General features: G+C 52.2%; 1 protein-coding gene across 4 annotated transcripts in view; it reads right to left on the reverse strand.

The window, feature by feature from the left end:
• Positions 1-22,029: 22,029 nt before the first annotated feature.
• SH3BP4 (SH3 domain binding protein 4) overlaps positions 22,030-24,603 on the reverse strand; it is a 77,867-nt gene continuing 75,293 nt past the window's right edge. For all 4 annotated transcript variants that reach the window (XM_075529241.1, XM_075529244.1, XM_075529242.1 and 1 more), the window contains exon 5: positions 22,030-24,283. In XM_075529241.1, the coding sequence (XP_075385356.1) occupies positions 24,059-24,283 (225 nt within the window). In that variant the 3' untranslated portion in view covers positions 22,030-24,058. The remainder of the gene's footprint in view (positions 24,284-24,603) is intronic.

Consider the following 24,603-nt stretch of genomic DNA (forward strand, 5'->3'; position numbering starts at 1 on the left):
GTGGGGTGTTGGTTATCACTTGTGGGGTGTTGCTTAGACACCAGCCCCGCCCTGCCTCCCTCCTCTCTGGTGTTACCATGGTATCCCATGGGCCATTTGCAATCCCAGATATTTATAACGGATCCCCGGGGGAGCGGTGGGTGATACCTTGCCCGATTGTTAATTGCAAGGTCAGCAGTTCGAACCCACCAGTGGCTCTGGGCCAGAAAGACGAGGCTGCCGGTTCTCATAATGTGTCACAGTCTCAGAAACCCACAGGGGCAGGCCTATTCTGCCCCACAGGGTTGCTGTGAGTCTGAATCGAGCCGCCTGCCTATTGCCCTCATGAGCCCTTAATTCACTTTCATCCGAAATACTGACGCCATTGTCCATCCATCCATCCATTTGAGAAATAAACCAGCAAAACTCACTGCCAACAAACTCTGCCAGCAGGTCCATGCCGACTCACAGTGAGCTTCTAGATAGGACAGGGTAGAACTGCCCCTGTGGGTTTCCTCCAGACTGTAACCCTTCGCAAGGGTAGAAAGCCTCATCTTTCTCCTCCCAAAGTGGCTGGTGGTTTTGAACTGCTGACCTTGTGGATCTCAACCCAACATGTAACCACCACTGTGCTGCTAAAAGCCAAGCAAAATAGAAGACATTCACCTGATACAATGCTTTAGACACAGTGCCGTGGCGACGAAAAGCACTGCTCAGGATAGTTGAGTATAATGTTTAATTTTAATTACACAGGAGTTTTTCCAGGAGCATGGTTCTTTAAAACTGGCTGAACTTAAAGGACGTGGGTCTTTGGCCTTTCCATCCCCGTTCCCTTGAGGGCGACCCGGGATAAACAAAGGTGAATTTGGGATGCAGGGGTAGAGTCTGTGATGTGATCATGGCCTGACCCTGGAAAGATGCCAACTCAGAGTCGATGCCAACTCAGAGCGACCCTACAGGATAAGGTAGAGCCAATCCTCTGAGTTTCCAAGACTGCAACTCTTTACAGGAATGGAAAGACCTTTCTCCCAAGGAATAGCTGGTGGTTTTAAAGTGCTGACCCTGCAGTTTGCAGCCGAACCTGTAAACACTGCACCACCAGGGCACCCCACGTCTCATCTCCCCTACCACCACCACCAAAAAAACCCCAAACAGTATAACAACAACAACAACAAAATAAGACCCATCATAAATCTCTTTGGATCCTCAAGTCCAGGCAGGACTCGTGACTTATAAATAGAGCAGGGGAGTCCATGGCGGTCCACACCCAAAGGCTGACGGTTCTATTCCTCCCAGAGGGGCCTTGAAGTCAGACTGCACAGTCAACCACGGAGAACCCACTGGTACACAGCAGGACGCCGACGGTGACGTGCCAGCCAGTGGCTGACCAGCGGGTGGCGTGTCGGATGAACAGCGCCTGGTGAGAAGGGCGACTAGGGAACCCCGGGGCTTCAGGCCACTTTCCTCTGAGCTAATTTGCTATTTCACCATTTCGCTTGGGGACATGGCAGCGGTTAGATTTACACCTTGCTCTGCCCAAAAGTTGGCAGCTCAGCCGCCACTCTCACTCTTAAAATCCCCCCTCCCCTGCAGTGTAACCCATAATATTAATTAAAATCCTGATTCTTGTGGGACTGGCCAGGGCCATCATGTCCAGAACTCTGTGTGACTCCCTAAGTTGCCTGCTCCCCCAGGAGCTATGTGGAGCCCGGCTGGGCAGGAAATGAAAACATCAGGTGGGAGTGAGAGATGGCTTCGCAGCCCCCAAGAAACAGCGCAAGACTCAGGCGAGGTGCATTCAAATGTGCTCGTTCTTAACAGGACCTCTGGGGTCTCCATTCCTCAACCCATGTTTCCCTGGAAACCACTGATAAGATTTCAAAACACTTCCAAACAAGATAAGAGTTCTCTTGGGATGTTTCCTGGGTTGCCGGGGAAACTCCTCCCCCTGCTCAGAGATGGCTCTGCCAGGAGCAAAGCCATCTCTGAGGATTCTAGAAGCCAGGTGCACCTTGAACTATAAGGGTCCTCAGAGGGGCCTCTCACCACCTGCTGGCCCTTGGGGCCCTCCGTCCCTGGGGCAAGAGGATCCCAGATGCCTCTGTGCCCAAAGCCACATCTCTCAGAGCTCAAGTTCTCTCCCCATGTCGCTCACGAGACTTCTTGGGGAGATGTTTGGCCAGTGGTGTGTGGAGACAATGAGCAGACAGAGGGGACAGCTGGCCAGAGCTCCCTGGGGGAGTGTTGAGCTCCCCAGCAGAGCCCCGGTGGTGTGTTGAGCTGCTCACTGCAAGGTCGGCTGTTCGAAACTACTAGCCACTCCATGGGACAAAGATGAGGCTTTCTACTCCCACCGAGAGTGACAATCTTGGAAACCCAGCGGGGCAGCTCTACTCTGTCCTCTGGGGTCACGGGCTGTGAACTTAGTTTTGGTTTTCGGGGGGACGGGAGCACTGGTGGCCTAGTGGTTACACGTTGGGTTGCTACCTGCAAGGTCAGCAGTTCGAAACTACCGGCCATTTCTTGTTAGAAATATAAGGTTTTCTACTCCAGAAAGAAAGAGTTACAGTCTTTGGAAGCCACAGGGGCATGTTACCCTGTCCTGCGGGGTCGCTGTGAGTCGGCGTGGACACGATGGCAGTGGGTTTGTTTGTTTTTGAGGGGGAGGGTGTCTGTCCTACAATGTGTAGGACTTCAGTGTCTGGGGCGGCCTGGAGCTTTCTGGAACCCCATGTCTGACACCTGTGCCAGGGTGAGTCCAAGTCTGAGTTCCACAGACTCCTGGGCAGAGCACATCCGTGCGGCCTCCTCATGCTGGCCTTTCTCACACGGCGGCCCAGAGTGCTGCTGCCTGACCAGCCAGAAACAACACGCCACCCCCCATCCCCAGCTGCAGACGTCACAAAGCACCACGTTGGGCCCACTCTTCTGGTTGCAGACGCTGTAGGGTAGGCATTGGGCTGCTAACCTCAAAGACGGGGGTACAGGGACGTCATGAAGGGCTGAGGAGATGAGGGCGACCCTTCATGAGATGGATGGATGCAGTGGCAGCGGCAGTGGCCTCACAGACAGCAGCCAACATGCAGACGCAGCGGGCCCAGGTTTTGTTCTGCTTGGTACACATATAAAGTCACGGGGTGGCTTCAGAGCCTTTGAGACAGTGCATACGAGGACTGGATGCAGCAGTCAGAAAACCCACACCCCACACCCCCTGTACCGAGTCTGTCCTGACTCAGGGGCCCCATAGGACAGAGTAGAACTGCTCCATAGGGTTCCTAGATGGTAACCCTGTATGGAAACAGTCTCCTCTTCCTCAGAGAGGCTGGCAGGCTTGGACCATGGACCTGGTGGTTCACAGTTCAATGTCAAATCCACCTATCACCAGGGATCCTTGAAATAGTCATCCACTCCCCCCAAAAAACCCAACAATCAAAACTCACTCCCACCGAGTCCATGCTGACTCATAGTGACCCTATAAGACAAGGTCGAACTGCCCTGTGGATTTCTGAGACTAACTTTTTACGGGAGGAGAAAGACTCATCTTCCTACCTTGGAGAAGATGGTTTTGAACTGCTGGCCTCACGGTTAGCAGCTCAACTCATCATCCACTGCACCACCAGGGCTCCTTGAAGCAGTCCTAGCCCTTCTGTGTCCAAGGGGAGCACGTAGCACGCACAGTTTGATGGGCGGAGGGTCAAAGGATTAGCGGTAGGAAGAGAAGGAGCTGAATTGGGAAGAGAAGGCTAGCTCTCCACACTCAGATGGACCAGGGATGGGGGCAAACATAGCCCACCTGGGAAAGGTTGGACTTGGCCCCATGGTTACGCTCTCAGAGAATGAGAGAGACGAGGACTTCACAGCACCCGGACCCCAGCCACATGTGGAGGTGGGCAGAGAACCCAGAACCTAAATCGATCAGTGGTCCATGACTCCACTCTCCCTATGTTGTCCCCAGCTGGCGCATGGGCTTGGTGGCTCCACCTGAGCCAAATAAAACGGGCTGGGATTCATGTGGAATAAATCCACTCTAATGAGCAAGAGCGTCTCTGCCAACGGCAGTAAAATTGTGTTTCGGGTCCGTTTGCTCTTAGCTGGAGAACAAACCACATCCTGGCGGCCCGCAGATGAAAAGTCAGAGCGAACTGCCAAGGGGATCACACTGAAGCAAGTCCCGCTGGTCCCGCTGGAGCTGGGGTCCAACACAGGCCTTGGTGGAGCTGGGGGTCCAGGAGCAGGACTGGAAGGGGGTGTTTTGAAATGTTGAAATAAGAATAAATACTTCTGTGTTGTGGTGGTTGTTGGGTGGCATAGTCAGTCCGCACCCAGAGTGACCCGTGCACAACAGAAGGAAACACTGCCCGGTCCTGTACCATCGCACAATGGTTCCTATGCCTGAGCCCCTCAAGGCAGCCACTGTCCATCTGTCCTCTCCTTCGCTGCCCTCCACTCTATCTAACACGATGTACTTCTGCAGGGACTGATACCTCCTGACAACATGTCCGAAGTATGTCAGACAGTCTTACAGTGTGAGAAATAGAGAAAAGGTTGACGTGGTCAAGGATTTTGCCTTCCTTGGATCCACAATCAATCAATGCTCATGGAAGCAGCAGCCAAGAGGTCCAAAGGTGTGTGGCATGGGTCAATCTGCTGCATGAGACCTCTTCAGGCTACTGAAAAACAAGGACGTCTACAAAGGGATTCTCTACAAACCGAGAAGTCCAGCCAGAGTGCTCCTTAGAAGCAAGAATGGCGAGCCCAGGAGAGTTGCTTAGAGGGAAATTCAACACTGCCGGAACGCAGGAGGTGCATCATAATGATAAGTAGGCACAGACCCGCGGGGTATTGAGGGGCTGGGGGCTTTTTGCTTACCTCAGTGGAAGCTGGCTGGGGCTTGACCTTGGCCCCGCCACTCTCTCTGCCAGTCTGAACCATTTGGAGCCTGTAGCGGGGCTTGGTCTCAGCACAGCCACAGTTTGTCCCTGTCTGCCCCAGGACAGGGACAGGACCCTTGCAGGAGGGATCGGGGTTCAGCTACATTGTTGCTTTTGTTTACATCTCTGCTCTCTTCCCCCCCCACAGTCCTGCAGGTCTGTACAGGGGCTTTCCCTCAGCACAGCCACAGCTTGCCTCCGCCGCCTGAGGGTGGAGACTAAGCGCTTGCAGCTCCACAGGCAGGGATCAGGGTTCAGCTACATTATTGCTTTTGTTTACATCTCTGCTCTCTGTCTCCCCATTGTTTTTGAGGGTTGACCAGGGGCTTAGTTGCTTTTGTTTACCTCTTCCCTATATTCCCCACACAGTCTAAACAGTCTTTTTAATATTTCTTTTCTCCTTTGTCTCATTCCTGTTCTCTCACACTCCACTGCTGACCTCCGGACCACGCTCCTTAGCCTAGGGCATTTACGCCTGCGCCACACCCACCTAGGTGAGCTCCACCCTGTGTGGCTAGCCCAAGGATAAGGAAAGCCCTGATTTCCTATCAGGGGATATCAGGGGATACTCTGCCCAACTTCTCACAGGGGAATTCCTGCCTGTGTACCTGGGGGCAGAAGAACAACATTCACCAAGCATAAATAAGTGACCACCATATAGAACAACCTCACCCAGAAGGCAACAAAGAGAAAAAAGACCCCAAGATAGCATTGACTTGAGGATGGAAAGAAGTCAAGAATGATACACACACACACACACACACACGCACAACACACTAATGAAAAAGGAAAGTAGGAAAACTTCCAACACAAAAGGTATAAGATGACATCACAGAGTCTGCAGATGGAGATAATAACCCTGAATATCAATGGCCTGAACTCAGGCATTAAAAGATTGAGACTAGCAGACTGGCTTAGAAAACACAACCCATCAATCTGCTGTCTACAGGAGACACATCTCAAGGCTACAGACAAAAATAAGCTGAGAATCAACAGCTGGAGAAAGACATACCAAATAAATAGCAATGCAAAAAAAGCAGGGGTTGCAATCCTAATCTTGGATAAAATTGACCTCAAAGTGCAAACCATAAAAAGAGATAAGGAGGGACACTATATAATGCTCAAGAGAACGGTAGGCAAAGAACCACTAAGTATTGTAAACATATATTCCCCGAATGAGAGACCCGCTGAATATGTCAATCAAACACTCCAAAAGATTTAAAAAAGAAATCATAGCCTCAACAATGATAGTGGGTGACTTCAACATGCCACTCTCTGAGACAGATAGATCACAGGGAAAGAAACTCTACAAGGAGGCTAGAGTTCTAAACAGTACAATGAGACAATTTGACCTGATAGATATTTACAGAGCTTTTCATCCAAATACAAAAAATTCACATTCTTGTCAAGCCCACATGGCACATATTTGAAGATAGACCACATGCTGGGGCATAAGGCGAATCTATCTAAATTTAAGCACATTGAAATCATACAGACCTCTCTCTCTGACCACTGTGCCATAAGGTTGGAAATCAACAAAAGGAGACAAAGAAAACAAGAGCAAAAAATTGGAGTATGAATAACTCTCTACTGAAAAGGGAGTGCATACTGGTGGTGATCAGAGATGAAATTAGGAAATTTCTAGCAACCAAGGTGAATGAGCCACGATATACCAAAACTTATGGGACACAACAAAGACAGTCATCAGAGGAAGTTTCATAGCAATACATGCACACCTGAGAAAGGAAGAGAGACTCATGATTGATATCATGGCACAAAATTTACAACAACTAGAGCAGAGTCAGCAGGACAATCTTATTGATAGCAAAAGAAAAGAAATTATAAAAATTAGGACTGAGATTCAGAAGAGCAAAAGTAAGAAAACTATGGAAGAATTAATACTGCTAAAAGTTGGCTATTTGAAATGATAAACAGAATCGATAGACCACTGGCAAACCTAACCAAAGGAAGAAGGGAACAAATCTCAATAGCAAGATTAAGGGATAAAAGAGGGGACATTACAACAGACCCTAAGGAAATCAAAAGGATAGTTACACAGTACTACGAAGGATTGTACTCCAATGAATTCAAAAATTTGGAAGACATGGACAAATTCCTGGAAAAACAATCCCTCCCTAGACTATCCTCGGTGGACGTCAAGAATCTCAACAGACCCATAGCAAGAGAAGAAATAGACAAGGTTATCAAGGGATTACCAACAAAAAATCCCCTGGACCAGATGGCTTCACTGGGAATTCTACCAAGCATTTAGGGAACAACTAACACCATTCCTACACAAGCTCTTCCAGAACATAGAAAAAGATGGCAAACTCCCGAACTCCTTCTATGAAGCTAGTATAACTGATACCAAAACCGGACAAGGACCCCACAAGAATCGAGAACTACAGACCAATATCCCTAATGAACATCGATGTAAAAATCCTTAACAAAATACTAGCCAACAGAATACAAAAATATATAAAACAAATAATTCACCTTGACCAAGTGGGATTCATACCAGGCATGCAGGGATGGTTCAACATAAGAAAAACCATTAGTATTATTCGTCACATTGACATGAAAAACTATAGAAACTACATAATAATTGAGGACAGTCACCAGAGTCGCTTTTGCGTCTCCGGCGTACTGGGGGAACAACTCAACCTGATATCTGCGGGGTAAACCTACAATGGAAATCAGGCCAATATAAATGGCTGCCTTTGTTTAGGTAAAATGTGTTGTGAGGTTTTTTTGAGGGGCTTGTTTTTGTTATTATTTCCCCTTCCTGTGACACTTTTGCTCCAAATGTGTGGCTCACCTATCTGTCTTCAGTCTGTGGGTGGAGATGTGGCCCCAGGTGTTGTGTTCCCCCTCCCCCGCTGTTGTATCCAATCATGTAGATGGCTCGTGTGCACATGTGCACTGCACCTGGACACCTGTTTGGAGGGTCTGGTGAGATGGAAGAGAAGATCGCAGGTCTTAATACATTTTACCCACACACTGTAAATGAAAGCTTCGTTCAGCATCTGGTCAAGGCCAAGGGCAGATACTAGGATGCTGCTTCAAAGGCCACTGTGGGGCCTTCCCTAGTGGGTCCGCTCTGGGCTCTGTGACCTAGAGTCCCCACTGATCAGTGCAGCGGGCAACAACTGCATAACTCCATTGGTTTCTCCCCTTTGATTCATTTAGGGGAAACTCGTGGCCACAATTCTCCTTCGGTCAGAGTGTGTGGGCTCGGTTCTTCTGGTATGTGATTCTGCCGAGTCGTTGTGATCTCTGCACGAAAAGGTAAGATGAAGGATTGCCGAATTTGTCCACAGCTACTTTGGAGTGTGGTGACCACTGACGTCTCTAGAGAGATGGCTTCATGTTGTACCCACAGATTTTTGCTGTGCTGTTTTGCGAAGATGGATTGAGTTGGCGTGTGTTAGTATGGCAATTTCAGTTCTGTGAACTCTGGGGATCTGTACCCATTACAAAGCCTCATCATGCTGCCTGTTGCCCTTCAGTAAGGGTTCATCGCTGCTCCACAGCCATGCTCCGCTTTTTATAGTCGCCTCGAGGTGTGACATGACCCTTCATCTCTTCTTTTGATGAAATTTTACTGAAAATGTTTTTGTTTCCTTTGCAGTTTGCTATGTGGGCAGGGATGGGGTGTGCGTTGGCTCTGCTGTGTTTCTTCACCAATGCGTACATTATTTGTTGTGCTTTTATTACTGTAAATAGTAAATATAGTTTGGTTTTATTTAAAAAAAAAAGGAGAAAGAAATCAGATGGCGTCCAGCTATCAGAAAGAATAACATCTGGGATCTTAAAGGTTTGCCTTAAAACAAGCAACTGTCCACATGAGGGATCAGCTAAACCCACATGGAAGGAGTACACCAGACTGTGTGATCCAAGGATTATAATAATAAAATCCAAGATCAGAGGAGGGAATTATATTAGAGTTTACGTTCTAAGCACCCAGTTTGCAGAAGGCTATGGATGACAGCGAAAGCCCCAAATCCACTGCAGAGCCCCCACATGGGTTAAGCCTCCATTGAACTCCCTCAGACCTTTGGCCAGGGATCTGAAGAGTCCTGACCTCAGACAGAGAACAGTGGCAAGTGAATTACAGCAGGAGGCTGTTGTTAGGCGCCTTTGAGTTGGTTATGGTGCATAGCGACTCTCTATGTAATAGAAGGAAATACTGCCTGCTCCTGGGCCATCCTCACCATTCTTCCTCTGTCTGAGCCCATCAATGCAGCCACTGCATCAGTCCATCCTGTCCAAGAGCTTTCTCTTTTTCTACCACCCTCCTACTTTACCAAGCATGATGTAGTTTGATTACCATTTAACATGTTTTCATTTGTTTTCCCTTATAACCTCCTCCCTGGAGGACTGATAACAGAAAAGTGGGTGAAGGGAGACGTTGGACAGTGTAAGATATGATAAAATAATAATTTATAAATTATCGAGGGTTCATGAGGAAAGGGGGAGGGGAGGGAGAGGGAAAATGAGGAGCTGATGCCAGGGGCTTACGTGGAGAACAAATATTTTGAGAAAGATGAGGGTAACAGATGTACAAATATGCTTTATACAATTGATGTATGCATGGATTGTGATAAGACTTGTATGAGCCCCCAATAAAATGATTTAAAATAATTTTGCTCTGGTTTCTATGATCTTCTCGATTGAGATTGTTCCATGTTTTCGTTTTTTACTGTTATCACTGTGGGTTACAGCAGGGGAGGTTGGGGGTAACAGGGAGCTAAAGACAAGGGACACAATAAAGAAGAAAATGTTCTAAAATTGATGTTGGCGATGATTGCACCACTCTTTTTAAGATGATTAAACCAGTGAATTATATGATACTTGAATCATAATCCAATAAACTGTTCTTTTAAAAAATTCCTCTTATATTTCTAAAGAAATTGGCTTATTTAAGACACACTCTAAATGGATTTTGGTCTCATTAACATAACAAAGACCCGATTCCTAAATGGGATGAGAGCCATAGGGTTAGAGGTGAGGAGTTCGTACCCTTTTTGGAAACACAATGCAATCGGAAACATCCTGTGTTTGATTTTTTTGGTTTCACTCTGGCTGTATATAGCTCAAGCAAGAAGAGCAGCAGTAGGTGACAATGTTTACTCCCGAACTGAAGGCGGTACGGCCAGTCAGAGGCTCTCATCCTTCCCAGAAGACTGTGGGACTTTGGCGGGTCTCCTGTGGGTCTGGCTCAGTCCTTGATCTTCACAAACTGGAGTCACCGAGCTGCAGGTTATGAGATTGGAGCCTGTGCCTGCAGGCAATGTTCAGGGACGCTCCCACCCCCGTACACCCAGTTCTCTGGGTCTGAGAGCATTTTGTAAAATACGATGGTGGCTTTGCTCCTTGAAGCAGCAGGGAGCACTGCAAAGGGTGCTGAGGACGATGGCTGAGCAACGAAGCGGGAAGCCAGGTTCTCACGGGGCAGGCAATCACTGATGGGGCTGCACTGGGATGCTGTCATCAACCCCCAAACTCAAACTCGCTGCCATCGAGCCCCTGCCGACTCATGGCAACCCTATAGGACAGGGTAGAACTGCCCTGTGGGTTTCGGAGACTGTAACTGTTTACGGGAGTGCAGAGTCTCGTCTTTCTCCCTCGGAGCAGACATTGTTTCAAACCGCTGCCCTTGTAGTTAGAGCTCAGCGAGTAATCACTAGGCCACCAGCAAAACAAAGGCTGTGCCCATCCAGGTGTCGGAGCGACCCTCTGTGGATGACTGAATGGCACAACAACGTGGTCCATCCTCCTGCCTTTCCTCCCTCCCTTTTTCTTCTATCCCTCCCTCCAGCTTCCTCTCTCCTCCCCTCCCTTCCACCTTCCTTCCTAAAAGCCCTCCTCTTTTCTTTCCCTCCTCCACCCTCCCTCCCACCTTCCTGACTCCCTCCTCCCTCTCTTCCTCCTCTCTTCCTTCTTCCCACCCTGAGTCCTCTCCCCCACTGCCCTCTCTCCCACCACCAAAGGTGTTGACCAGGTCGGCTGCCAGGGAGGCAGTGAGTGGTACGAACACCCAGCAAAGTCCCTGCCCAGAACCTCCCAGGGAGGGAGGGAGGCAGACAGAGAGGGCACAGCACAGTACAAGTAGCTTAGTCACAGGGCCTCTGCAAGCGCCCCTGTTGTGTTTGGGCGTCAGTAGTTGAGTCAGCGCTGACCCATAAGGACCCCACGCACCACAGCTCTGGCCCGCTCCGGCTTCACCACTGTGCCTGTGAGCCCGTCTTTGACGCCACTGTGTCAGCCCATCTCCACAAGGGCTCGCCTCTTTGTCAAACATGTTTCTTAATCTTTATCTGTGGGAAGATCAGACAGAATCTGATGCTGAATTTTAGTTTGTGTGACCTCTCACCCCGGGTCGAACTTTCACAACGGGCTATTGGGTCACCCCAGGATCCTAGTACAATGACTCTTCATGCATTCAATTTTTGATTTAAATAAACCAATGCTTTATTGTGAATGAGGTGGGGAAGGGTCTTCCTCTCTTTCTCTGCCCCTCTAATTCACCAAACAGAATGTCCTTCTCCAGGGACTGGTCTCTCCTGACAACACATCCAACATACCTGAGATGAAATCTCGCTCTCTGTGCTTCTCAGGAGCATCGTCATGGCTGGACCGCAGACCAGTGTGCAGACAGTGGGTTCTGACTCACAGCTACTGTGTACACCGGAATGAAACACCGCCGGTCCTGCGCCGTCCTCACAATCGCTCTGTCTGAGCCCATTGCTGCAGCCACTGTGTCCCTCCGTCTCATGAAGGGTCTTCCTCCTTCGTGCTGCCCCTCTGCTTACCAAGTAGGATGTCCTTCTCCAGGGACCCGTCTCTCCTGACATGTCCATTCATTCCTTGCGCGCTCATAGGTCATTTGAAATTCATGAACTGTTTCATAAATTCCCTCCAAGGCTGGCTGTCCATCTTTCTGGGAGCAGACAGCTTCATCTTTCTCCCGAGGAGTGGCTGGTGGATTTGAACCACCAACCTTGCTCACCCGATGGTGCCACCAGAATATACGTATCGCGGTGCAAGGTTCAACTAGTCATCAGCTGACCCACACCTGGTGCAGAAAAACACCAGAGGTTAGAGTTCCCACAGAGATGCCACAGAAGAAAGGCCTGGCTTCCGACGTCAGGAAACCCGGCCGCTGAAGAGTCCAAGGAACAGTGTCACCCATCCGACTCAGGTGGAGCTGCCCAGCGTCACAGCCCCGAGGAGCTGTCCCTGGGTCGCAGGCACAGACACTCCGTGCTGATGGGTGACTTCTCCAGGCTCACCGTTGGCGATTGATCTCATGGAAATCGTGTGCTCATTTGATTTTCAAATTTGCAAATGGGGGTATTTGCGCTATTGTTTGGGAGCTGAGATGCAATTTGAACTTGCTCTCATCTCGTAAATTAAAACTCATAGGCACACACAGAAAACAATTATGACAACTCTGGAATAGAGCAATAGAAGAAATAGCCCCAAAGGGGCTCCCGTGGAAACCCAGTCCTCCCCACCCCACCCCATTCACCCCAGTTCCCAGAGAAACCATGGCCAGGTTCTGGGGTGTCATCCTAGGAATCTTTTTGGGGTGCCCCTGCTTTGTGTGCTTGTGTTCCCCGAGTTTGTGGACTCAGCTCTATTCCACCACCCCTTGGGGCTGCATCAAAACTCCATTTCCCATGACCTCTTTGAAGTCCCTTCTTATTTAGGGGGTGGGGCCCAATGGTGTTCATAACAGCCGCTTTGTGACTGTTTTTTAAAGAACTTTATGCTGTGGAAGAAGTGCGGGCTCACAGAGCAGCTGGTCATTTTTACAATCAGTCATTCGGACGCATTTCGGCTCGGGCACCCTCTGCCACCCCTCCCATCACCACTTGGAAGGACAGCGACGCTTCCCTTCCTGTGCTTTCCCTCCACCAGCAAAGTGTCACACTGCCTTGAGGGCTTCCAGCCAGAAGTTTGGAGCCAGGAGGCCTTGGTGTCAGTCTCGGCTCCCCCCAACCCCCTCCAGGCTGCATTCCCCTCTCTGTGCCTCAGCATGTCACCTGCAAATGAGCTCGTGAAAGGTGGCTACCTCGCAGGGACGTACGCCGTAAGAATGACTGCGTCAACAGTCTATAGGATTGGATTGCCAGCCCGTCAGTGTTGGCTGTTGATATTCAGCTAGACCAGCAAGGTGGAGGCTACGGGTTGGTTTGTGATCCGAAAAGGCAGCAGTTCAAAACCTCCGAGTGCTCCTGGGGAGAAAAGTGGGGTTCCTACTCCCATGCAGTCTTGGAAACCCACAGGGAGAGCTGTACCCTGCCCTACAGGGACACTATGAGTCGGCATCCACTGGATGGCAGCCAGGGCATTTTCCCCTCCCCCACATTGGATGACACGACCTTGAGGGCAATGCTGGACCAATCCGAGGGGGCTGCAGGAGAGATGCCTACACTTTACCCTGGGTTACGGCGAGAGTAACAATGTTTTCAGTTGTCAGGGGGGAACACTGAGGGTTTTCTTGTTTTTTTTTTTTTTTGAAAAGGGGGCCATGGGCCAAATAAAGGCAGGAACCTATTCATACGAAAATTAATAGGCATTTTTGTATTTTCAGTCGCCTGAAAGGCCTGTGGAAGTCGGACACTGAATAAAGACCAGGGAAGAACTGGTGCTTTTGGACGATGGTGCTGGCCAGGGGCTGTGACGGCCGCGGGCGAGCGGAACAAATACATCGTCCTGGAGGAAGAACAGTCAGGGTGCTCTTAGCAGCAGGCAGGCTGAGATTTCGTCTCAGACATTTTGGACAGGCGAGCAAGGGAGACCGGTCCCTGGGGAAGGACATCACTCTGCTAAGGCAGAGGGGCAGCGAACAAGAGGAAGGCCCTGGAGGGGATGGCTGGACACAGCGCTGCAATCATGGCTCAAACACAGTCCATAGTGGGGTGGCGCGGGACCAGGCAGTGTGTCCTGCGGGGCATGGGGCTGCTCCGGGGCAGAGCCCACTCAACTGCCCCGCCCGAGCAGCAGTATTCGTGTTGGGGTTTCGGGTGCACAGAGGGTGGCTACGTGTCTGGATCCACTCAATGACGGTGATTTGGGGCATTTCCCAGGGAGGTTGTGCTTGTACTATTCTGCGGTCTGCGACCTGGGTGACATCAGGGTGAAAGAATCGGAAATATTGTGAGCGTGACCGAAATAGGACACGGAGACACAGCGCGAGGACATGACGTCCAGAACACGGTGCCCATGGGTCTGCTCGACACAGGCTGGCCCCAACCTTGAACTTGTAAGAAGCAGTATCTTCAGGGTGTAGTTCAGCGGGTGCAATCAAACGAGGCCAGCCTCACATAGCTTCTAGCTCTCAGCTGCCGTCCAGTAGATTTGAACCACAGCTTCTAGCCTGTTCCTTCAATTCAATCAATCCCCTGTTGAGTGCTCAAACCCAACTCCCTGCACCCACAGCCCCCCCACCTTCCCCAGATGTACTGGATCAGCACCTACCTGTTAATAGGATCCCAGGTGAATCTGATGGGTCCCAGGTGCATGAACCTGTTTGAAGCCCTGATTCTGACTCATGTAGGCCCACACCTGTCAGAGTAGAACTGTGTGCCCCTGGCTTTTCAGCAGCTGGCTTCTCAGAAGTACATCCCCAGGTCTTTCTTCTGAGGAGCTGTGGGCAGACCCTAACGAGCGACATTGGATTATCAGCTGAGCCTTTCATGGGCCACCCAGGGATGCTCATCCACCTCCCCGGCACGGGTCTGCTGGGCGTGGGCAGCATGCTGCAACGTCTGGTCAGGGGAGGGGCTGTAACCAGATGTGCGGACTCTCCATTTACCAACAGAGAGCTTTCCACAGGGACAGAGCCAGTAGTCAGAGGTCTTAGGGGCAACTCCAGCCCATAATGACCCCACGCGTGTACTAGGAGAATTGTGAGCCTCGGAGTTCTCAATTTCTGAAACAGACCCCCCCCCACCCGCCCCGGGACTTTCTTTCCAGGCACCCCTGGGAGGACTTGAACCAACAACCTCCCGGGCGGCAGTTGAGCGAGTTTGAGACTGTGGAGTGAAGGGGGGGAGTTTAGCCTGTCAATCAGGTCGTAGCTCTATGACCTCATTTGGAGTGGAGAAGGCGATAAACAGCTTGTTAGAGGTGGGACACATGCTGACTCCCTGCAAGGCATTCCTGCCCGCAGGACACATGGAGCCATGCTGATGAAGTCAGAGCCCTGGAGCTGGAGGAGCCACATGGGGACCCACGCCAGGCACTGAGATGCTTGCACCACCACTGGATCCACAAGACTTTCCAGCTGCTGGCCTGTGATCTTCCTCTTGCATGTGGCGTCATTGCATGTGCTGCATGCATCTGAAGAAGAATGTATAGATTGGCAACGGACATAGGGGCTAATATTAGATTTATAGACTTGACCTGGGCTGGGCTGTTTTCTCCATATTCAATTGCTCTTGTATCTACAGCTCTTTCTTATACACATATGAATGTTTATGAATTTGTTTCTCTAGTCTACCTGGACTAACACAGTGGGACTAGAAAACAGTGGTTATTTTTCAACCGGGGTCTACACAGCGTGCCAAGGACCCAGTGAGGAAGACGAGGGAGTTCGAGATATCCTGGATGGTGAGTGCTTCCTTCTCCCTGGCATTGAGTGAGTGAGTGCTGGGTCGCAGGGACCCTACAGGACAGGTCAGCATGGCCGTGTGTTTCTGAGAATGCAATGCCTTCCAGGAGTAGAAAGCCGTACCTGTCTCCCTCGGAGCGACTCATAGGTTCGAGCTGTTGACCTGTCGTTAGCAGCCCAATGCATACATAACCCGCTATGTTACCGGGTCCCATGAATGATGCCAAGTGATGTATTTTCTTCTGGGTGACCTGCGCATGGCATGTTTTTGTGTACCAGGACCCCCTTGCATGTTACTTTTGTGGACAAGTCATACCATCATTCAGTTTTCTTTCCACAAATGAATTAGTTTATTTTGATCTCGACGTTCTGTCCAGCACAGTGGTTCTCGACCTTCCTAACGCCACGATCCTTTTATACAGTTCCTCATGTGGTGGTGACCCCCAACCATAAAATTATCTTCATTGCTACTTCATACCTGTAATGTTGCTACTATTATGAATCGGGTGACCCCTGTGAAAGAGTCGTTTGACCCCTAAAGGGGTCGCAGCCCACAGGTTGAGAACCGCTGGTCTAGCACGATGCTCAGGTACCTGCAGACATACAGGCTTGGCTCCCAGCAGCAGCCTGGGAATCCTGTATCTCTCCAAGAGCCCAAAGTGCCCTTCGCCTTGCGGGTTCCCTCCCAGCTCTGCAAACTGCTGGCTCAAGCCAGGAAACACCTCGACCCCCTCTCCAACCTGCCACTCTGGGAAGAGAACTCCCCAGGGCGGCCAGCTGCAGCCCAGGACGTGTGGGCTCTGCCCACCCTTGGCTGGTGGAGAAGCCGAGCCACAGCCATGTGTCCCTGTCCAAGGACTAGCCAGCCCATCACCACACTTCTCCCTGCATGGATGCAGCCGGTGGGCATGAGAGCCGTGGGTGTGTGTGGGGGGTGGTGGCAGGTCGTCAAGGGATGACAGGCCTGGGACAGCCCCTGCTGAACCTGCTCCATCCTGTTGCCTGGCTTCTCTCAGGGCCAGGACTGGGGCTGGGACGGTCGGTCGCTCACACAACGCTCCACCCAACTCCCCATCCATCTCCAGGCCAACAAGGACCCCTACTGTGTGCAGGCCAGCTGTGCCCAGGCCCGGAGGACACATCCACCTTCAATGGTTTCCTTTCCCTTCACAGGCAACGAACGAACCCATCCCTGACTCCTTGACCTGGCTTCGACCAATAGTGCAGACACATGAGCCAAGTCACAGCGTTGGACCGTCCAGTGACGGTGACTGGGGAGAATTCCCTTCTGGGAAGGCCAGGGGACCAGGGCCGGGCTGATTTGATCGATGTCGATGTTCACCCAGCGACCCCTGCTGCTTCCCCACCTCCGGGTGTCAGATTCTCTCCGTGAGTGTGCTCCAAAGCCACCAAACTCCCGGCCTTGGAGTCAATGCCGACTCACTGGGACCCTGTAAGACGGGGTAGAACTGCCCCTGTGGGTGTCTGAGGCTCTAACTGTTTACGGGAGTAGGAAGCCCCTTCTTTCTCCCTCTGAGCAGCTGGTGGTTTTGAACTGCTGGCCTTTCAGATTGTAGCTCAACACGTCACCACTCCGCCACCAGGACTCCTCTGTGGGCGCTGTAATTGGTGGGGTGGGGGTGGGGTCCACAGTCATATTACAAAGAATGACACTGTTTATATTGCCTTGTTTGATGTGCAGCGTGAATTCAACACTGGGCCCTACCAGGCCTGACTGGTGAAGGTATTGGCAGTATTTCAAGCAGACGACCAGGTAGTGTTCCGGGTCGCAGGCAGAACTCAGAACCGCTTTCTCTCGGGTGTGGATTTCTGGAGGGGACACAGATTCATTTTTGCTTTGATGGCCTGAGCTGCGCCGTGCACAGTGATGTCACAGCCACCAGCGCCTTGCCATGCAAGAGTTGCAGGTCTCAGAGTTGAGAGCCGATGGCTCTCACCCAGGTCCTGGGGACAAGATTCTGCTCCCTGGGGTTGGTGAGACTCATTTCTAACTGGGTCAAGTGCCCCACACGCGCTCAGCCCACACTGTTTCTCTGCCTGCAATTTCTCAGCTCCCCTCTTGCTGAGAGAAGGTGGTAATTAGGAAGGGAGCAGGGTGTTTTGCCAGAATGCCTTGGGGACGCGCAGTCTGCCTTTCAAGGGAGATGTTTAACACGTCACTGTTCTCAGGAATTCACTGTTCGCATAAACTGCACCTTCAGCCGTGCAGTGTGTGAACACACACACACACACACACACACACACACACACACACGGTGGTATGTGGGGGTGTGGTGCAGTTGTGTAGGTCCAGGGTTAGAAGTCTCCAGGTTGTCTTCTGAGCACAGGTCTCCCGATGAATCACGCACGTCACACACTTTGATTCGAGGAGCCTGGCGGCATAGGAGTGCTTACACGATGGGCTGTCAACTGCTAGGTCAGTAGTTCGAAACCATCAGCTGCTCCGTAGGAGAAGACGAGGCTTTCTACTCCCATAAGGAGCAAGTCTCCGGAACCCACAGGGACCATTCTACCCTGTCCTGTAGGTTCTCTGTTTGTTGGGATGGACTTTCTGGCAGTGGCTGGTTTGTATCTCCATTTATGAGACACAGTGATTGGTTGTGCCTGTGTTTGGGAGACTGGAAGTTTGAATTTGGGGTGCTGGTCCTCTGTCCGCTCTGGGGTCACATTCAGTGCCGGTGCGGACACTCCTGGAACCCAGCAGGGGCCTTCATCCTCTGTGTGCCTCCTCCCCTCCCTCTGTCCTTGCTTGTCAGTCATCCTCGAATCCTGGCTGTACTTCGTCTAAGATAAGTTTGTCATTACCAGTTCACATGGAACAATGTCACGTTTTCCCCACCACCTCAAAGGTTCTGGCAGCTGTGTCTCTCCCCGCCCTACACCCCTTCCTGCAGGATCAAGGTCTCTTTTCCAATTTACAAGCTCTGGTGGGGACGGAGCGTCCGGTCAGCAAGGTGAGCACGGGCTGTCTTGGGTTTACTTACTCATCAGTATAATATGTTTCACATTTTCACCACCTCCAAGGTATTGGCTGGCCTGTCTCCCAAGCCCACAGCCGCTTCCTGCAACATAGCATCCTGACAAGACCGAGTGCCTGGCCATCAAGATAAGCCCGGGTTTACCTGTACTTACTTCCTAATCTGTAGCGCAGGAATTTGGAGAAGCCTCCTGTGGAACTAACTGGCCACTACAGACCAGTAAATAAACACAAGCAAGCCTGTGCTAATCCTGCTTACGGGCACGCCTTCCTTTCAGAGTGCAGCCAAGCGTCTTACCCACTGACCGCCAGGGCTCCTTCCACACGGCGAGGTTGGGGTCTCAACAACATATCTGGGTGGGTGGGGCACAATGCCAGCTGTAACAGTGACCCCCCCTTCACATCCTTTGTCTCTGTGCTCCATGATGATGGGGGTTCCCAGGCAACCACCCTGCCCAACCTCACCCTCACATGGCCCCAGGGTTGTCAGGGAACCAGGGCATCTACCATCAGGAAGACTTTCCCTATCATTATAAACCTTCCATCACCAGGGCAACCCCCCCAGCCCCCATCACAGGACAGCCCTCTTCCCATCACCATGACGACAGCTCCATCACCAAGGCAACCTCTCCCCCATCACCAGAACAACCCACCCCCATCTCTCTTCCCTATCACGGGGTACGGGTAGAAGCGGAGGGGCTTCAAACAGACCTGTGCCGGCTGCACCCACTCCTGCTGTTCCCACCCAGGTGGGACCGGGTGGGGGGACAGCCAAGTGAGAGACAAGGCCAGTTCTCCAGATGCCACATGGGAGCTCCCCCCATGAAGACCTAAAACCAACCAACCAACTCACTGATGACTCACAGAGACCCTGTGCATTTCTGATACTGACTGTTGATGGGAGCAGAAAGCTGGCTTTCCCCCTCGGTGCTGCTGGTGGTTTCCAACTACTGCCGACCATGAGGATCGCAGCCCAACGCCAACCGGGCCTTCCCGACTAAAGACCAAGAAGCCACAGAACTAAAGCTGTGGAGACAGACCTTTCAAGACAGCACACCGCCCAACCACAATGGTTCCTTCCCCACATGCGTGCACCCACTGCATCCGGACAAGGCCTTGGCAGTGACCCCTTGGGGCAGTTCTACTGTCCCTCAGGGTGCTCTGAGTCCCAAGGGACTCGATGGCCGTGAGGGTGGAGTAGAACTGCCCTGCAGGGTTTCCATGACTCTACCTTTGGGTGAAGCAGACTGCTTCATCATCCTCTGGAGGGCGGGCTGGCAGGTCCAAACCCCTGCCACTGGTCAGCACTGAGCCCGTAACTTGGCGCTTCCAGGGCTCCGTGTGCTCATGCTGGCAGCAGCCAGTTCTGCTCTTGCATGGGCCGAGACAAACATGTGCACAGCACACCTGACCTTGACCTACAGTGACCCCAGGTAGAAGCTTCGCTTTCTTTTTAAGGGTAGGTACCCAACCATTCTGGTGGCACAGTTATGCACACAGTGACTGACCAAATGGGTCTACCGTTTATGCCCAGCCTGCATCTCCTGGGGAGACACCTTGGCCATAGCCCCGTCAGGATGGTGGCTTCGGCGACCCTCCTGGGTGCTTGTCAAACAGGGTCGCCGTAGGTGGGAACTGATGAGAGGATGGGCAGTAGGTGACCCTTACTGCCAGCTTGTCCTCCCACAGGGCTCTCTGCTACCGGGGTCCCTGAGGCGAGGCGGGGTGCATGCCAACTGCTAGGAGAAGCCACTCCCCCCAGGTCCCAGGGCTTGGGATTTGGGGCGCTCCCACCTGAGCCTCCTCTGGGGCTGCCTGTGGGCCAGGCTTGATGGTGGCCAAGTCCACGACCCATGGCCACATCCCACAGCGAGGAAGGCTGGGGAATACCCTCACAGTTCCGCCATGGGGAAGACGGGATTCCGTGAAGCATTTCTGTCACAAGTGGGCCCGGTTTTCTCCTTAGCAGAATGGGCCCTCTTCACCCTGGGGTTAAGATCCCCCCCGGCTGCCAGTGTCAGGTCAGCAGACACTATTTCCTCAGGTGACAAATGGGCGTGCCCGAGATCCCTCGTGTGCAGTGGCCTGAAAGGCTGCCCAGCCGTCCTGGGTCGGATCCTCACCACTGGCTGGGGGTCAAACTTGTGTGATTCACGGGGTTTTAGGAAGCCAGCCACCAGGCCTTTCTTCCTAGTCTCAGTAGTGATCCCTAGGAGGCACCCGGGTGGTGTAGCACCTAAGCCTCACCGAGAGGTCAGTGGTTTGAGCCCAGTGGCAGGTGGTGGCCGTGTAGGACACATGCCGGCTGGGCATCAAACCTGGATCTCCCACAGGGACTCACAGAAGCCAGCCACTGAGCCATGGCCACCTGGTGCTGCCTGGATGTCTCACCCTGCGTTCAGGTGCAGAGTTCCCTGCGGGCCCGGGTGTTAAGGACGTCGGTCAGGTTGAACAACGCAAGGGGACAACCTTGCGTCCATGTCCTGCCCCAATGCGGCTGACAGGCTAATCCAGGCCTGGGGGGCCTTCGGTGCAGCTAGCTGAAGTCACTGTCCCAAAGAGGCCTCCCCTGGCCCTTAGCAGCCCCCGTCCAGCCCCACCCCTCAGCCGCTGACCAACCTCTGTGCTATAAACCTGGGGTCCACAATCCCAGGGAGAGAGTAAGCTCAAGGCCAGGCATCTACCCGCTTCCCTTTGGGTCAGTACACACTCCCAGGAGACCACCTGGTTCACGGCCCAGAGTTTCAGCAGCAACCACACAAGGGGGACATCAGAATCGCCTGGGAAGAGTCAGAATCCAGTCAATGGAAGTGAAGCCCCCACAAATCAAACTCACTGCCACTGAGTCAACACTGGTGGTGCAGTTGGTTACTCCTTGGGCTGCAGTCTGAAAGGTCGGCAGCTCGAAACCACCAGCAGCTCTGAGGGAGAAAGATGGGGGCTTTCTACTCCCGTGGACAGTGACAGTCTCAGAAATCCATAGCTCTAACCTGTCCCATTTTAGTTTTATTAGGCGGTGCAAACCATTCACTGAAAGGCTGGAGGCTGGACTCTGTCCAGAGGTGGCTCAGAACAGGATTGGCTGTCACCTTTCCAAGGGACCCAAATCAAAAAACCAAACTCATGACCCCTGTGGGTTTCTGGCACTGTAACTAACCGTTCACGGGAGTAGAAAGCCCAGCCTTTCTCCTGAGGAGCTGCTTGTGGATTCAGATTGCGGACCACGCAGACCTCGGCCCATTGTATAACCACTACACCACTAGGGCTCCGTGCCTGCCACTGCCAGCCCCATGGTGCCCAGTTCTATGCCTGCACCCACAGATGCCACGAGTCAGGGCTGGCTTGGCAGTAAGTAGCCGGTTAGATGGATTGCCACCATGCCACCCGGAAGTGCGTTCAGGGGACAGGTCCACCCTCTCCCCGCAGGTAGGTTTTCCTCTCGCTTTGTCTGACGTCTGGCCGGGTGCAGAGAAAGACACACGCGCACACGGACAGGCTAAAATATCCCAATAAACTTTACTGTAGCTGCGGTTAGAATTTGTGCTACAAGACAACGTTGCATAGGAAACTATTGAAAGCCCCTGAGGAGAAATATTCATGGTTTAAGGTGCAGTTGGTTTTGTCGCTTCTTTGGGGAGGAGGTGGGCGCTGGGTTCCGGTGGGGGTGGCGGAGGAGGGACGAGGGGCTGGCTTCAGGTCGCGTCACGCGATGATTAAGGAGTCGATCGTAGCTCCCAGTTTTGGCGGCGTGAGGTTTCTTTTGGAATCAAAAGGACCCATGCTTTGGAGTCCTCAGGGATGCTGCTGGTAGGTTTCCAAATTTAACATGGTCTACCACTGCCCCCTTTTCTGAAGACAAAAACGAAACAACACTTCACACCCACTCCCTGTGCCCCCACCTCCCCCCGGCAATGTAAGACGTCTTCCTGTAACTGGATCCCGTCATCCAGGATCAAGTGTGGGCATCTGCTTCTGTAGCCTCCCCTGCATCACACCACCACCCCCAGGGGGTGGCATCACTCACTTTGGGACACACCGGGCTAGGTCACTGTCAACTAGGTCATGGTCAATATGTTTCCAGAAGGCAGGTTTTCATGGGATGCAGGGGTCCCCAGGGGCCCAATGCCACCAGGAAGAGACACAGCTGACCCCTGATGCCCCACGGAGTCATCTCACTTCAGGTCTCTGCCAGAGATCTCACTTGTCTTGCCTACTGCTCCAAACTACAAGGCAGCCAGGGGACTGAGTGCACACGTGTCCCCCAGCGTCCTCTCCCCACACTCCAATCTGGTCTACAGCCCTTGTGGAAACTGACCGCTATGGGAGTAACACACCCTCTGTAAGTCCCGGATTCCACCTGAGGGCACATATTCTGACAATAAGAAGACCTGCCTCCCGCTCAAACCATCGTTCCACGTTTGCAGGATGTATCTTTCCCTTTATCCCTAAACTCCCTAAAGGAGAGGCAGGTGCACCAGCCGAGAGGGACGGAACCACAGATGAAGCAAGCGGAGTTTGGCAAATGGCTGCAAGGAGCCCCCACGCCGGCAGAGGCGCCCCTTCTGAGACCACCAGTGTTTAGAATGGACATGAGGATTGGTGGTCATCGGGGCCATCGGGCGTCCACTTTGCTCCCGAATGGCATTGTTCTCTGAGTGACCAATCGCCACCAGGTTCCTAATGGGAACACATTCCCTGTCCAAAACAAAAATAGAAAGATCAACTCTCAGCCGCTTTCTAACCGATTGGAGGAACGTCTCTGTGGCACCTAACTGCTAAGGTTGGGTCGAACGCTGCTCGCGAAAGTTCGGAAAAAATTCCCTCGTGCTGTGCAGGATCACTTAGGATCGTGAGAGGAATGGGAAGGAGGGGACTTAAGGTAAGGGGAGAGAGCGGGGCCCTGGGCAGTCTCAGAGCAAGGCTTGCGGAACAGAAAAAGTCACTTGCCCTATCTGACGTGCCCCTTCACAAGGACGGCCTGGGGAGGAGATGGTCCAACTCTTGAACAACTGCCTCCCTGGAGACGTGCTGAAATGCAGTGTGGCCGGAAATCCGAAATGCCCCAGTGGCCTTAAATACATATATACATCTGTAACATAAGTTAAAAAGGTCTTCGAACAACATAAAAACCTCAACAGCATCTGCTTCCAGTAGGTGCGTGTGTGTGTGTGTGTGTGTACGCGGTATAGATATATTTTTTTCCCTTTTACGGTCCATTAGAAAATTAGATGATAACCTTTCTTGTGTGTGTCCCCCCCCATACCTTACAAAAAGCGATCTTCAATTTAAATGTATGCTTAACAAATAGAAACGCGCTCTGATTGGCAACAACCTGTGGGAGAAAACCCCCTTCAGCCTCCCCGGATGTAGTGGGGAAGGGGAGGAGAGGATGAAGTGTGCTTGGTCCTGGGTGTGGGCCCAGCCTGCGGGTACCCTGATGTCTGTCTGAGTGTCTGTCTGTGCAGGCGGCTCTGCACCCCTCTCCGGCTCCACGGTGACAGTGGCTCATGAGCGGGAGGGGCCTGCTCAAATGACAAAATCATCGAGGTCCACGGGACTGAAGGCAGCGGCTCTCAGAACATCCAGCGAGTTCACCAGGATTAGCGTGCCCGTGAGGTGTTTCCAGCGCTTGGTGATGGGGTTCTTCATCTTGTCCAGGCCGATGTGCAGCTCCTGGATGACGTCACGATAGCTGTCCCCGATCTGGTGGCTCCAGGTCAGCAAGAAGTCGTACGCCGGTTTCCACATGGCCTGGGTGTCACAGGAGGAGGGAGACGGGGGTTAGAGGACGCACACAGAGCCACCCTGCACTTGCCGCTCGGTTAAGTCTGGAAGAGACAGGCCAGAGGTGGTCGCGGTGCTGGGGTGTCCATCCCTGAGGGGGCTCTGGCGAGAATGAGCATGCTGTGCTACAGCAGAGGCTTAGTCTACGCCGCCTCAGCCAACAGGTGGTGTTGTGGGTGGAAGGGTGCAAGCGCGAACTGCAAGGTCAGGGGTTCCAACTCAGCAGGGGCTTCAAGGGAGAAAGATGAGGCTGGGCATCCCGGAAACCCACACGGGCAGCTCTGCCC

Source organism: Tenrec ecaudatus, chromosome 13 (genome assembly GCF_050624435.1).
Source record: "Tenrec ecaudatus isolate mTenEca1 chromosome 13, mTenEca1.hap1, whole genome shotgun sequence".
Taxonomy (NCBI): domain Eukaryota; kingdom Metazoa; phylum Chordata; class Mammalia; order Afrosoricida; family Tenrecidae; genus Tenrec; species Tenrec ecaudatus.